General features: G+C 36.4%; 1 protein-coding gene across 1 annotated transcript in view; it reads right to left on the reverse strand.

Moving 5' to 3' along the window:
* Positions 1-15,094, reverse strand: part of FBXL13 (F-box and leucine rich repeat protein 13) — a 204,748-nt gene that overhangs the window by 60,012 nt on the left and 129,642 nt on the right. The window contains exons 13-16 of the mRNA XM_013979811.3: positions 5,991-6,089; positions 5,357-5,474; positions 5,094-5,256; positions 356-475 (exon numbers count right to left, since the gene is read on the reverse strand). Coding sequence (XP_013835265.2) covers positions 356-475; positions 5,094-5,256; positions 5,357-5,474; positions 5,991-6,089 — 500 coding nt within the window. The remainder of the gene's footprint in view (positions 1-355; positions 476-5,093; positions 5,257-5,356; positions 5,475-5,990; positions 6,090-15,094) is intronic.

Here is a 15,094-nt window from a genome sequence, read left to right on the forward strand (position 1 = left end):
TTTCCACCAGCGTAGCCCCTGGGAAACACTGAAATAAAGGTTTATGTACAGATAATATCCTTGAAAAGTACAGAGAAGTTACCTAGGCATAGCTCTTCATAACTTCATGAGTGATTCTATCTCAAACTTTCTCTAAGGTGAAGTTAGTTAGTAAGAAATATCTTAGATATAATCAAAAGATTAATTCAGTCTATGACTCCAATATCTTGCTTGGGTTCACTGAATATTGGATCAGCTTCAGGGCATCGCTGATGTTTTCCAAATGGCTTCAAAAGTCTATTTCTGATCTCTCCCATTAGCAAATATACAAATTATTCGTAATATGATGTAAAGTAGTATCACTGTTTTATCATACCGTTCTGATAGCTTCGCCATAGAGGCATCACCCAAGTGTATACAGTTACTTAAATTTAGCTCTCTTATCTTTGTGCTCACAGGGCCATCAAGAAATTGAATTAGTCCCATATCACCAATTCTATAGGAAAGAGTAAGCAAAGTTATATGTGTGATTTTATACATAAGTATATAGCACACTATTAATAGTTACTACAACTAATACATTTGAAAATAGCAAGGTAATATATAAGTGTGATATTTTGTCAGCATTTTAAAACCAAATTTGATTATATAGCTTTTATTTTAGTAGAAAATGTATAAATGATAGTAATGGGAGAAGTATTAATAATAATGCCATCCCTGTTCATTTATTCATTTACTTAGGTGGCATAATTATTGATAAAACAGAGGGTCTACAAGGTCTCTTCCTTTGAGTTAAACTGTGATCATGTTGAACAGTGTCTGATGCAATCTCCTACAACAGAAAAAGACTAAAACTTAGGGTAGGGAGAACCAAGACTAGCAGTCAAAATATTAGAGGAATTTGCACTGAGTACAAGTCACTTTATTTGATCTGGAATCCTATTACATTACCTATAGATCCTTTCTTTCTGAGGCAGAAAAAAACCTGATTCTGAGGGCCTTGACCTCAGTTCTTACCACACTGTCCTTGATCAGAGATACCTATACGTCAGTGCCCTCCCTGCCCCATCTGTGTAAGTCCTGCTTTATAAATGATCTCCCTAAATGATAAGTAGTCAACAAGAAATACATTTATAATAAAATGACAACAAACAAAGAAAATTGCAAAATGGTATTAGGCAAATGTAAATAAAATTACACAAGAGTGGCAATTTTACACTGAGCTAAAAAACTCTGCTAGTTAAGATACTGAGCAATACTAATGGGATAATTTTATACTGATTAAGTAACATCATCAACAAAGATAATATGTCTGTGTATAGAATTTTGGGGTCATATTCTTTCCCATCTGTGTACAGTGAAATGATGCAATGATACAGCAATTTGAATATGTGTGTGTGCATGTAATATAACAACAATAATAAATATCAATTATAAACATATTTTCCATTACAGAGGAGAAATACAAGGCCAGTCTGATTTTTGTTTTTTGGTAATTTTAGTCATGAACTTTCATGCAACATATAATATAGCATATATACAAAATAAAGGAAACATACTTAGAAATTCAAAAGGAACATAATTAATATACAATTTTGCAGTAAACTTGACTCTTGACCAAAAAGGGCATGAAAATTTAAGTAATGTAATTAATGTAAGTTCCTTAGAATATTTAAGTATATTCAACATGATAAATAATATAACCATCAACTTCCCCACCAGCCTTACTCCTAAATAAAGACTCCAAAAGACAGAAGTTGTACAGGCTGTATTTTTGTATACCATGATGTCATAAAACTAATAACAAAATGATAATTAGACATAAACTGCTTAGATATCTGAATATATTTTTAATAAATAATTTTGGGTTAAAGAAAAACTCAAATAAGTATTATAAAACTATATATCTTTCCAAAATTAACTCATCTATTTAACACAATTTCAACTAACATCTCAATAGGATTTTCTTCTGAAATATGATAAAATTATTCTAAAGTTCACTTGGAAGAATAAATTGACAAAATATCTAATAACTTAAAAGAAGACTACTAATAGAGTCTTATTCTATTAGATATCAAAACATATTATAAAGCAGTAATAAAAATAATACATAGCATTTATTGAGAGCTTATTATGTGCCAGACACTATTCTAAGCCCATGACATGAATTAACGTACTTGATCCTCACAAAAAATTTTGAGAAAATAAAAGCCTTTATTGTCCTCATTTTATAGATGAAATATTATAAAATATAGATAGAATACATATAAATGAATGGAGTGGATAAGATAAGCTGAAAACACACACACACACACACACATATATATATAATACACACACACATACAGATGTGTATGTATGGTATGTATGTATATATTTACATGTATATGTATATATAAATTTATGTGATAATCCTGGGGCATAAATGTCAATAGAAGGGGATCTTATAGGCCAAGTTAGTGCAGTTAGTCCTAAACATGGCTGTATATCAAAAGCATCCATATTATTATTATTTTTTTAAATACGCAACTTACTGTTCCATTCCTAAATATTCAGATTTTGTGGCTCTGGAGTGGGGCTTGGACATATGTAGTTTTATTCAGCTCTTCAGATGATTCTGATGCCCTGGAATTCTCACTTTAAAATCATATATATGTTTTTAAATTTATCTTTTTATTATTGATTCCTAATTTAATTGTATTGCAGTGAGAGAATATAGTTTGTTGATACCAGTGCTCTGAAAATTGTGGGACTCGCTTTAAAACTGCATACACAATCCATTTTTTTGTTGTTTTGTTTTGTTTTGTTTTGTCTTTTTGCTATTTCTTTGGGCCGCTCCCGCGGCATATGGAGGTTCCCAGGCTAGGGCTCGAATCTGAGCAGTAACTGGCCTACGCCAGAGCCACAGCAACGCGGGATCCAAGCCGCGTCTGCAACCTACACCACAGCTCACGGCAACGCCAGATCGTCAACCCACTGAGCAAGGGCAGGGACCAAATCCGCAACCTCATGGTTCTTAGTCGGATTCCGCAACCACTGCGCCACGACAGGAACTCCCACAATCCATTTTTTAAAGGATTGATGTATGTTTGAGAAAAAGATATACTTTTTGACTCTCTAACCTCCTGCTTTAGGTATATTGCTTATAAATTTTAAAAATCTAATCTAAATCTCTGATATTAAAACTTCTCTGTCATTTGTTATTCCTTGCCACATTTTTCTTTTTATTTTTTTACTCAGCTGTCATTTCTTCAGTTATCTTCTAGCTCTGCTTCTCTTTTCAGTGAGTTCTAATCTGATGATTAGCAACACATTGAGTTTCTTTATTTCAGTAACTATAGTATAGTTATATGAATATATATAACTATATATTTACTATATATAACTATATATTTTTCTAAAAGTTAGTTTTCAAATAAATCTAGTTGTTTTTATCATATTTTGTTGCCGACTTAGATTTCTGATTCCATTATTTCTTCAAATGGTTCATACATAGTTTACTTAATATTCTGTGACTGATAATTCTAACATCTGAATTATTGGAAGATCAAATTTATTTTGCTTCATGACAGGTCATGTATTTGTACATTTGATGATCTTTAGTAGTGAGTACCTTTTTATTTGATCTTAACCAATGTGAATCCTGGAGACCTAAATAGAAGATGCTTTACTTCAGAAAAGCTTAGAGCTAACTTTTTCTAGGAGCCTGAGTACTACCTTCCTGAGACCACCTTGTCCCCTTTGAAGGAGTGCAAACACTGTAGAAGTTTCAGATTCTGCTTCCATATCTTGAGTCTAGCTAAAGTTGACAATCTTAAAGGCAATGTTGAAATGAATGTTTATGCTCAGAGCAGCTCTACCTTTTATGTATGCTTGCTATTCACTACTCATCTCAGAGAGTCTGTTCATTGCGAAGATGGTACAGAATCATTAGATTGGATATTGGAGATTTCTCTCACTCTTTGTGGGCTCAGCAATGTATTGAAAATGTGTTCATCAAGGATCTAAATTTTTTGTAGCAAGGAGTCCTTTGAAGTGTTTTGTCAACTATACTGCTGGAAAACCTCCACTTATTTTTAAAATTAGTTAACCTGCAAAAGTCTGAGTGAAATATATGAGTGAAATTCAACTTTATTGCACAGATAGGATTAGCTGTTAAACACACACACACACAAATACACACACACAAACGCTGTTCTTGCATCATAATGCCATCTTGCTCATGAGCTTGCAATCAAAATGCCAGGTGCAGCTTTAGTCTCCTAAAGGCTTGCCTGAGAAGTGGAAGGTCTGTTTCCAAGTTTACTCACATGGCCATTGGCAGGAGGCCTCAGTTCCTTCCCAGCTGCTGACTGGAGGCCTCATCCTAATCCATATTTTTCCCATTTTAAATCCTGTGTTTACCTCCCCTCCCCACCTATGGTACCTCCCCATTTTGATAATATAGAACATGGGTTAAGATTTTGTGTAGCTTAGCTTAACCTGTCTTATATTTTCCCAAATATTGGCCAATTTCATTGTAGATCAAATGATACTTTGTTATCATCTGGCCCTATAATATTATAAGAAATTTATATAGGAAAGAGGCTGAGATATATATTGAGGAAGAAATTTTAGCAAGAATTTGATCCTTGCCCATCTGAGAATATCAGGATAGAAGCCCAACTGTAACCTAGCTAAACAAAGGGTATTAGTAGGAAGTTGGCTTCTGTTCATTGGTGAGCAAATCCACACAGAGGAGAAATCTAACCAGTACTCAAGAAGAAACCCTTCAATAAGACTGGTTCTTTATAAGAAAGTCTGCAAGTCAGTTCAGGAAAAGTTCTGAACTAACTGTGAGAACCCTCACTAGGAAAAATAGCCCAGAAGTGTTACAATGAATTCATTTAATCTTACAAGGTGCTGTGTTCCACATATCCTGAGCATCCCCTGATAATCCCCATGCACGTCCATACAACCAGCCTGAGTTGGGTGCCCCTCACTTTCTTTACAACAGACCCCTTCACTTACCTCTCCTTGAACTCCTGGCCTTCGTGTTTACTAACCAATGAGCCTGGAGGGAAAATCTGAAACATTCTAGATAATCAGTGTTTCTTGACTGAATGACTCATTACCTTACACAGTTTGCCAGATTCAACACAGTTAGCTGCTTTAAAGGTGAGAGGGACTTCAGGCTACCATCTGTTAGTCCCTTGCAGTCCACCATGTAAATGTGGCTGATATTTGGATAATTCTTGTCTATAAATTCAAAGCATGCATCAGTAATCCTTTTATTTCCTGTTTTTAAAAAAAGAAGAAAACAGAAAAGTATTGTATTTGAATTGCCAGAAGAGAAAAAGTAAAAATTAATGCTAGACCACTTTTAAATATCACAGACCTTCAAATCGGATTTTTCTGAGGTCACAAGTAGAAAGAGCCTTGAAAGTATAATCAGAGATATGTGGTGCACCGATGAAAACTACCGATGTAATACGATGGCATTTTTCAACTAAAGCCTTTCAAAAGAAAAGGTAATTAAATTAACTGGGGTGTATCTAACAAACTTAGCAAAGTAATGAGGTCATTTTCCCCCTCTTAATGTTTTCAAAAACAGACACATTGACTATAAAATTTTCCTAATTTCAAACAAAATGGGATCTTCTTTCAGTATATTTTAGTACACTTACATTTGAGTAATGCAGAGGAATCAACTAAATCATATTACAAAAGAATTGGAAAACTTAAGAAAATGGAATGCTGGGAAAAAAAATCACTACATTTAGAAGCCTGACATGTAGAACTAAACTTAAAATGTATGCTTAGACTATAATATCATTGAAACAAAAATATCCTAACTGAAACAAATTTTCTTAGGGTACTTAAGGATTCAAATGCTCAAATGTGTATATGTGTAAATTTTCTGATTTTTGTTATGTAAAGAAAAGCTCATTCGTATTTTTCAATAATTTAAGCCACTAGAAAATGTGCCTACTGATGGGACTGGGAAGAAAATGTACTTTCCAACTACTTACTTTTACACAGTTGTCTGTCAGAGTTGGCATGTCATTGATGGTCAGATGCATAATCCCACTGCAGCTGTTGGCAATGTTCCTGAAGCCTTGGACTGAAATCTGAATTGTACAGAGTTGGTGAAAATGATGGGCAAACCCATTAGCATGACCTCTACTAAAACCCTCAGATAGTAATAACCAAAGGTATATCATGATTTTGCTAATATGTTTCAAAATTGAAACCATAAAATATTGCAGACAAAAAAGGAAAGAATCTTATCTTGATTTCTTTATTTTAGTTATTATATGTATGTATTGTGAAATGATCACCACAGAAAGTCTAGTTAACTTGTTCTATTTTTTATGGAGGTAAAATTCATATAACATAAAATCAGTCACTTTAAAAAGTCATTTAACCATTCATAATTTTGTGCAACCACAACTCCTATCTAATTTCAGAACACTTTTATCTAAGAGGAAACCTCGTACCTATTAAGCAGTTGCTTCCCATGCTCACCTTTTCCCAGCCCCTGGCAATAACTAATCTGTATTCTGTCTCTATGGATTTACCTATTCTAAATATTTCATCTAAGTGGAATCATATAATATGTGGCCTTCTGTGTCTAGTTTCTTTCATTTGGGTTAATGTTTTTGAGGTTCATCACAATATGGTATGTATCAGCACCTTATTTATTTTTATGGCTGAATAATATTCCATTTTACGGACATACTACATTGTGTTTATACATTCACCTGTTCATAGTATTTTTGATATTTTGAGTAGTGCTGATGTGAACATACATGTATATCTATTTGTTTGAGTACCAGTTTTAAATTCTTTGGGGTATATACATAGGAGTAGGATTGCTGAGTTACATGGTAATACTACATATAACTTTTGAAGAAACAACCAAAAATATTTTCTACAGGGGCTGTACTATTTTACGTTCCCATCAGCAGTCTACAAGGGTTCCAAGTCCTCCACATTTTTGCCAAATCTTGTTTACTTTTCCATATTTTCCTTCTTAAAAATATTTCCTAATGAGTTTGAAGTGTACCTCACTGTGATTTTGATTTCCAACTTCCTAGTGACTAATGACATTGAGCATCTTTTCATGTACTTATTAGTCATTTGTATGTCTTCTTTAGGGAAATGTCTGTTCAAGTCCTTTGACTATTTTTTGACTGAGTCATTTGTCATTTCATTGAGTTGTATGAATTCTCTAAATATTCTGGATTCTAGACCCTTAAATATATGACTTGCAAGTATTTTCCCCATTCTTTCAGATGTCTTTTCACTTTTTTAATACTGTTCTTTGATGCACAAGTTTTTAATTTTAATGAAGTAAAAGTTATTTTTCCTTTTATTGCTTATGCTTTTTATGTTACAGCTAATAATCCATTGCCAAATTCAAGGTCATGAAGTTTTATCCTCAGTTTTTTCTTCTAAGTTTTATCATTTTAGCTCCTATATTTAGGTCATTGGCCCATTTTCAGTTAATTTTTGTATTTGGTGTGAGATAGGGATCAAACTTCATTTTTTTTTTTTTGTATGCCGATATCCAGTTGCCCAGCACCAATTGTTGAAGAGAGTATTCTTTCCTGCATTGAATGGTCTTGGCATCTGCATTGAAAATCAATCAGCCAGAAAAGTATAGGTTTATTTCTGGATTCTCAAGTCTATATGGCCATGCTTATGGCAGTACCACACTGTTTTGATTACTGTAACTTTGTGTACTGATTTCTTTCTCTCAGCTCTCATTATCTGCATTAACAGAAGCAGCAGTGGTAGAGAATATTCAAAATAATGACTGATGTGAAGATCAAATATATTTGCCTCTGAATGAATTACCTTAAATTAACCTCTTATTTAGGCTCCATTCCCTAACAAATGGTCATGGATGGGAAATCAGATGATATTTTGATTCAATAATGGGAAACATCAGGGGAACTCTCCCACAGAGTCATCTTCGCAATAGCATGACAGGGAGAATGAATAACAGCAGAGGCAATGGACCTTTTGGGAGAACTTTGGAGACTTCATGTGTACCATTTCTTACTGAAGGTGACTTCCAAGTTTCTGTCATTAGGGCCTCCACCTATTTGAAAAGGACTAACCAAAACTTAGGGAACTTGAGTGCCATATCTTCAGAACATTCAGAATTCATCTCAAATGTCACTTCCTTAGGAGGTGTTCCTAATCCTTAGATTAGGCCAGATTCTTATATACTTATAGCACCATGTAAGTATCATAACTATAATTAAATTAATTTTATGATTAGTTGCTGAACTCTCCTGTACTCCATCTCCCAGTAGGGTGCCTATAGCATCAACTGAGTGGACAGTCAAGAGTATTTTTACATGCGTAAGTGGAGGAATATAAGGGTGAATTATGAGAACCGTATCTATTGAGTAGGTTCTGCTGTCCAGCAGGCACTGGCAATGTAAGCACCCAGTCAAAAGCCAGGGGAAGCCCTTGAAAGTAGGGGCTGAGCATGTAAGTGTGAGGGGCTACAGGAAGCAAATCTCTCAGTCAGCAGTATATTTGGTGCTATGGTCTGAATGTTTCTGTCCCCTGCAGAATTCATGTGTTAAAATCCTAAACCCCTAAGGTGATGGTATTAGGAGGTGGATCCTTTAGGAGGTAATTAGGTGATGAGGGTAGAGCCCTCATAAATAGAATTAGTACCCTTATAAAGGAGGCACCATGTTGACACGGATTCAATCCCTGGCGTGGGAACTTCCTCATGCTGCAGGTGCCTCCAAAATAAATTAATAAATAAAAATAAAAGAGGCCCCAGAGAGATCCCTCATCCCCTCTACCATGTGAGGTTACAATGAGAAGTTTCTGTCTGTGAACTGGGAAGTGGACCCTCACCTGACACTGCATCTGCCAGCACCTTGATCTTGGACTTAACAGCCTTCAGAGCTGTGAGAAATCAGTATCTGTTACTTATAACCTACTCTGTGGTATTTTGCTAAAGCCGCCTGAATGGACTAAGACACTGGGATAACTTTTTTCTTTTTTTTTTTTAACCTTTTTTTTAAATTTTTTTCCATTTTTTTTATTATTCAAATGAATTTATCACATCTGTAGTTGTATAATGATCATAACAATCTGATTTCACAGGATTTCCACCCCACAGCCCAGGCACGTCCCCCCACCCCCCAAACTGTCTCCTCTGGAGACCATAAGTTTTTCAATGTCTGTGAGTCAGCATCTGTTCTGCAAAGAAGTTCAGTCTGTCCTTTTTTCAGATTCCACATGTCAGTGAAAGCATTTGATGTTGGTGTCTCATTGTATGGCTGACTTCACTTAGCATGATAGTTTCTAGGTCCATCCGTGTTACAAAAAAATGCTGGTATTTCGTTCTTTTTAATGGCTGAGTAATATTCCATTGTGTATATGTACCACATCTTCTGGATCCACTCCTCTGTCGATGGACATTCAGGTTGTTTCCATGTCTTGGCTATTGTAAATAGTGCTACAATGAACATTGGAGTACATGTGTCTTTGTGTGGAATAATTTTTCTAAAGAACTTTTGGGAAATAAGTTTCTAAAAGCCTGAACATGTATCTATTTTGGCCCACGGATTTCCTTGATAGAATTATCCTAAGGAAGTAGACTTGCACACAGATTTATATACAAGAATGTTCATTGGAGAGTTATATAATATTGAAAAATTGACACCAAACTAAAATTTCCACAATTAGAAATGGGTTACCCAAACTATGGTGATTCCTATAATGGAATATAATACAGTTACTGCAAATAATATTTTTGAAGAGTAACTGGCATCATGATATAATTTGAAAGGAAGAGTTAATTATATAAAGGCTTGCCACTCAAAGTGTGATCCATAGACCAGCAGCACTGGCACAACCTGGGAGCTTGTTAGAAATGCAGAATTTCAAACTGCCACCTACTGACTCAAAGGCTGCTCTTGAACAAGATTCTCAGGTGATTTACTGGACAAACCAGCCTGGCTCTCTGAGCCCTTGCGTGGCCCTTAGTACTGAGTCCTGTGTGGTACACCCTGGAAACCTAGAGCTTCTAAACTGAGTCAGCCCCTATGACAATAAATCTAGATATTTATTTTACATTGAAAGTGGGGGAAAGAGTGCTCAGCAACAGCATGTAGGCACTGGACTAACTGTGGGCATAGTACAGAGCACTCATCTCCCAAAGGTAAAGCATAATGCCATCTTATAACTCAGAGGCCTTCATCCAGTTTCCACTTCAGAGCCTTTGTAAGTCTCCTAACATCACAGCAGGAAATCTACAGAAACACAGAAAAATATGATCACTCACCACACTGTCAAACACTAAAATTGGCAGTTTACCTGGTGCCAGAAAATGGAAATGGTATTCTCTTTCTGCAAAGCTTACAGAATTGGATTGAGAAAAACAGCTAGGTCAGGGTGTGGGAGGCAGGCCCTCTCACATGCTGCTAGTTAGAAGTGGACATTGTGATGTCCTGTCTGGAAAGCAGTAGACATCAAATACTTTAAAAATGTTTATACTCTTTCGCCTAGGAATTCCCCACTAGAAGTCTATCATCATAATTACAAGGATTGAACATTTTCTATGAGACAGGCATTGTTCTTTTTTTTTTTTTTTTTTTTTTTCGTCTTTTTGCCTTTTTTTAGGCTGCACCCGCAGCATATGGAGGTTCCCAGGCTAGCGGTCTAATCGGAGCTGTAGCTGCTGGCCTACACCAGAGCTATAGCAACACCAGATCCGAGCCTTGTCTGCGACCTACGTCACAGCTCACGGGTCACAGCTCACGGCATCGCCTGATCGTCAACCCACTGAGTGAGGCCAGGAATCAAACCCGCAACCTCATGGTTCCTAGTCAGATTTGTTATCCTCTGTGCCATGACGGCAACTCCAAGACAGGCATTGTTCTAAGGGCTTTCCATGTATGAGATCTCATTGCAGTCTCATAAAACATTGTTTACATAAGAAAAAAAGATCCATGTAGAAGTTATTTTATTGTAGGATTTAATCACAATAAAAGAGAATTAGAAACTGCTAAATGTCCATTAAGATTACGATTTCAAATTAATAACATAGAAAAATGCTTACAATATAATATTGTGTTTTTAAAAATCAGGATTTGGACTTGACTGTATATATTATAGTCTCAATCTTGTTTTCATAAAGGTATGTGTCTTACGAACAAATAGATAAAAGCTAGAAATACATATTTTAAAATACTGTTTATCTTTAGATATTAGGACTGTGGATGATTTTTATTTTCTTTTATATAACTTTAAATTTTTTATTTAATGAGCATATAATTCTTCTGCAATTAGGAGCAAATTATTATAAAAGGAAAGAAGAAGGAAATTCAGTCCTCCTTCTCACACCGTAGCTTCCCAGTCATATACCCGAGGAAATCTAATGTATGTTCAAAGTGGGCATCTACTTAGAACCTCTACTCCAGGACACAGTCCTTTTAACTCATTGAAAAGCTATTCCACTGGGTAATACTTGGCCTAAAAGTGTCCTGTGTCCTGTTAGATAACTTCAAAGACTTCCTGGTAAGTTCAGGAAAAACATTTGTGGAATTCCTCTTTCCTCCTGTCCTTAGTCATGGACTGGATGAAAAGGGTGCTGTACAGAAGATGAGAGACCATGATGAGCTCAGTGAGCCCAGGAGAGTTTATAATAGCTACCATTTAAAGAACACTTACTGTGTCCTAGGTGCTCTTTTAGGTGATCTTCATATACTGGTCTATAAAATTCTAACAAACACCTCATTTTTCTCATTTTACAGATGAGAAAAATGAGGTCCAGAGCAGTTAAGTGATGTGTCCAAGTCGTCTAGCTCATAAATAGTGGAGCCAGGATAAGAATCCAAGTAGTCTGATTCCAGTGTAGTCATTAAACTACATTGCTCTTTAAGATCAGCTTCCATTACTACACTTAGAAAGGACAGAAACAACAAACCTTTTGCCACTAGACTCTAAGAGAGAACTGCTGCCTTGATCCTTCACTCTTTGATCCAGATCCTAATGGTAGATGCATACATACATACACATACACAGATAGATACAAGAATATAGATGCATAGATAGATACCTGGTTTTATTATAAGGAATTGGTTGATACAACAATAGAGGCGAAGAAGTCCCAAGATCTACAGTTGGTCAGCTGGAGACCCAAGAGAGCTGAAGGTCTTGTTCCAATCTGAGTCCAAGTCTGAAGGCAGGTCAAGACTGACATCCTAGCTTGAAGACAGGCAAAGACTGTGTTTTTTCCCTTTCTCAGCATTTTTGCTCTATTCAGGTCTTCAACAGATTGGATGAGACCCACCCACATTGGGGAGGGCAATCTGCTTTACTCAGTCTACCAATTTATATATTGATTGATCTCATCCAGAAACCCCCTCCTGGACAAAACTAGAATAATATTTATCCAAAAACTAGGCACCCCATCGCCCATTCAAGTTGATACATAAAATTAGCTTCTTTGAGGATTTTAGGCATTGCCTTTTCCTAAGACTCATGGTTGATGCTGTTTGCTCCTGCCGGCTTTTCCTGGCTGGTCATCTGAGTGTGCCTGACCACATTTTTATCCAGATGATCATCTTGAGACCATCCACCCTTTCTGCCACCACTGTCTGAATCAGATGTAATTAAACAAAAGCCCTGAGATATTACTGTTTTCCCAAGATCACATTTTCAAGTGAAACAGAAACCCTCGAGCCTTAAAGTTTTAATTCCAAATATTTAATTAAGGAATTTTAGTGTCTTAAAATCATGAAATTGGTAAGGGAACAACTCTATTTTGAATGCATATGCGTGAGTATTATTTAACTTATGTAGCCTGAATTTTATTATTTAAATTGCATAACAATTTTTATTATTTAACTTGTGTAGCTTCGTGAGAAATCATGTTTTTCTGCACCGTGAGAGTTCTCATAGAGTGGATGTGACTATACTGTGCTGTGAAAGGTCTCAGCTCCTAGCTGACTTATGCATAAAGACGCTCTACAAAACACCTGGAGGAGGGAAGAGTAGAGGAGGCAGGCTATTCAAAGGGGCTTAGACGTCTCATGGTCTGAGGCAGCCCAGGAGATGAAGAAATGGAGGCTCAGGTCTCTTGATCGATATTCCCTAGACTGCAGATTGATAGAGCAAGAACACAGATGTGCAAACTCTTACTCCAGTACTCCTAAGTCACATTCTTCAACAATAACATCCAGTTCAACTGTTCCATCTCAGCTTCCAGGGTTCTTCAAACCTAGTCACTCCAGCCAGAAAGACATCCAACTTCTTCAATACTCAGTGGACCTCTCTGCTCTTTATCTGACCTTGTTACCCTTCCCTGCCTCTGTCTCTTTTCATCTAATCAAGCCTTAACTATTCCTCAAGTTCCAATGACTCCAGCCCTATCCTGCTACCTTCCTTCTCTTTCTCTATAACTATTTTAGCCTATAACTTTCCTATAATCTCTGCATGTCTTATTTCCCACAAAGAAATGATTTTATACTCTTTCGTTTTTTAAACTTCTTTCTGTATTAGACAGCTATTAGTGCTGAATGAACTAAGTTTAGGAGTAAGACAAATTAAGTCTGGGAAAGAGTACAGAATTTGGCTACAGACAAGATTGACAATGATTCCAAGGTGAAGGTGAAGCACGTGCAAAGGCAAATCGGTGGGAGCACTGGGTTTAGATCACAAGATCACCCTTAGGGTGAATAGGAAAATCTTAAAAGGTAAAGAGGGAGTGACCCATATGGCAAAAAGGAGATAGTTTATATTGTACTTCCATGGATGCTTAAAGAAGTTCTCCATAAATACTCCCAGAGAAAAGTCCAGGGGAGATGAATTGAGATTATAAATCTGGGGAATGGGAACAGAGGAGGAGGGAGAATGTTGGTCTTGGAGTCAGTAGAGCTGGATTGAGTCTGGTTCTGCCTCTTTCTCACTTGTAACAAAAGGCAATTCAACCTCTCTGATGCTTAATTTTCTTATCTATAAAATGGGTATAATAATACCTATTTTAGGAGACTCTGGAGAGAATAGGGTAATTAGCACAGTATCTATTATGTGATTTGAGCAGCAGCTTTCCTGTTACTCTTCTTCTGGGCAGATCGTGAGCCCAGAAAAATAAAGATTCAAGATCTAGAGGTAAAGGGCCTTGAGAGGTCATTCTAATGCATTCTTCACATCGTAAACATAAAGGAATTGTATTCAGAGAAGTTGTGTGATTTGAGAACAAGTTCCTTATCTATTTCTCACCATGTGTCCTCCATGCTAGACATAGCGTCAGACACAGTGGGTGCTCCATAGGTGCTAAATGAATGAACGAATGCTCTTGAGTCACACTGTCGGTGGCAGAGCCAAGGTTAGAGACCATGTCTCCTTATTGTGACTTACAACTCCAGAGATGGAAACCGTGGTTTTTTATAACCCTTCTAAATTTCTCCCCTTTATCTCAGCTCTAGTCTATTACCCCAACCCTAGTGTCTCCAATAATGGCTTCCCCAAAACAAGCAAAAAACTTTTTCTCTCTTGCTGTCTTGGAAACATGTTCATGACAAGATTTCCTGAACAAGGGGAAAAAATGATAGCAATAATCAGCCACAGCTGAGTGGTTCCTTGCAATGCAGCCAAAAACTAGGTGCTGTCAACCAATAAGATTGTATCCAGAAAGAGGGGGCAGGGAGACCGCTGAGAAAACCTTTTTAGTTTTGTCCTGGCATGAAATGCCTAGTTCTCTACACAGTTTATTTTAGAATATCCAAAAAGATGCTTGGCTAATATTTTATGACTCAAATATTCCTCCCAGTATCTTTTAGGCCAACCAACTATTAGTTGTTCTTTTTCTTCACTGAAATCATGGTGATATCAGCCTGAAATTAAAAATCCTCTCTAAGAGAAAAAACAAAATATTTTACCCATGTTAAAAATACCAGGTCTTTCCACATCTGCTATCTGTGCTTTTTCAGTGTAGTGGTCTTACAGTCCTTGGGATTTGATCTCTCTTCGTTTAGATTTGAGGTGATTTTGGCTTCAACTTGGACACCAACTGGAGCCTTGCCACTCTGCTTTTTGCTGGTTTAGCTCCCATTGGTTAGGAAGTTGGGAAAGTTGGCCACACCAGTGATGT

This window comes from Sus scrofa, chromosome 9, assembly GCF_054392235.1.
Source record: "Sus scrofa isolate SSC_HxYL_T2T_F1_AM1 chromosome 9, Sscrofa_HxYL_maternal_Yorkshire_Landrace_v2.0, whole genome shotgun sequence".
NCBI classification, from domain to species: domain Eukaryota; kingdom Metazoa; phylum Chordata; class Mammalia; order Artiodactyla; family Suidae; genus Sus; species Sus scrofa.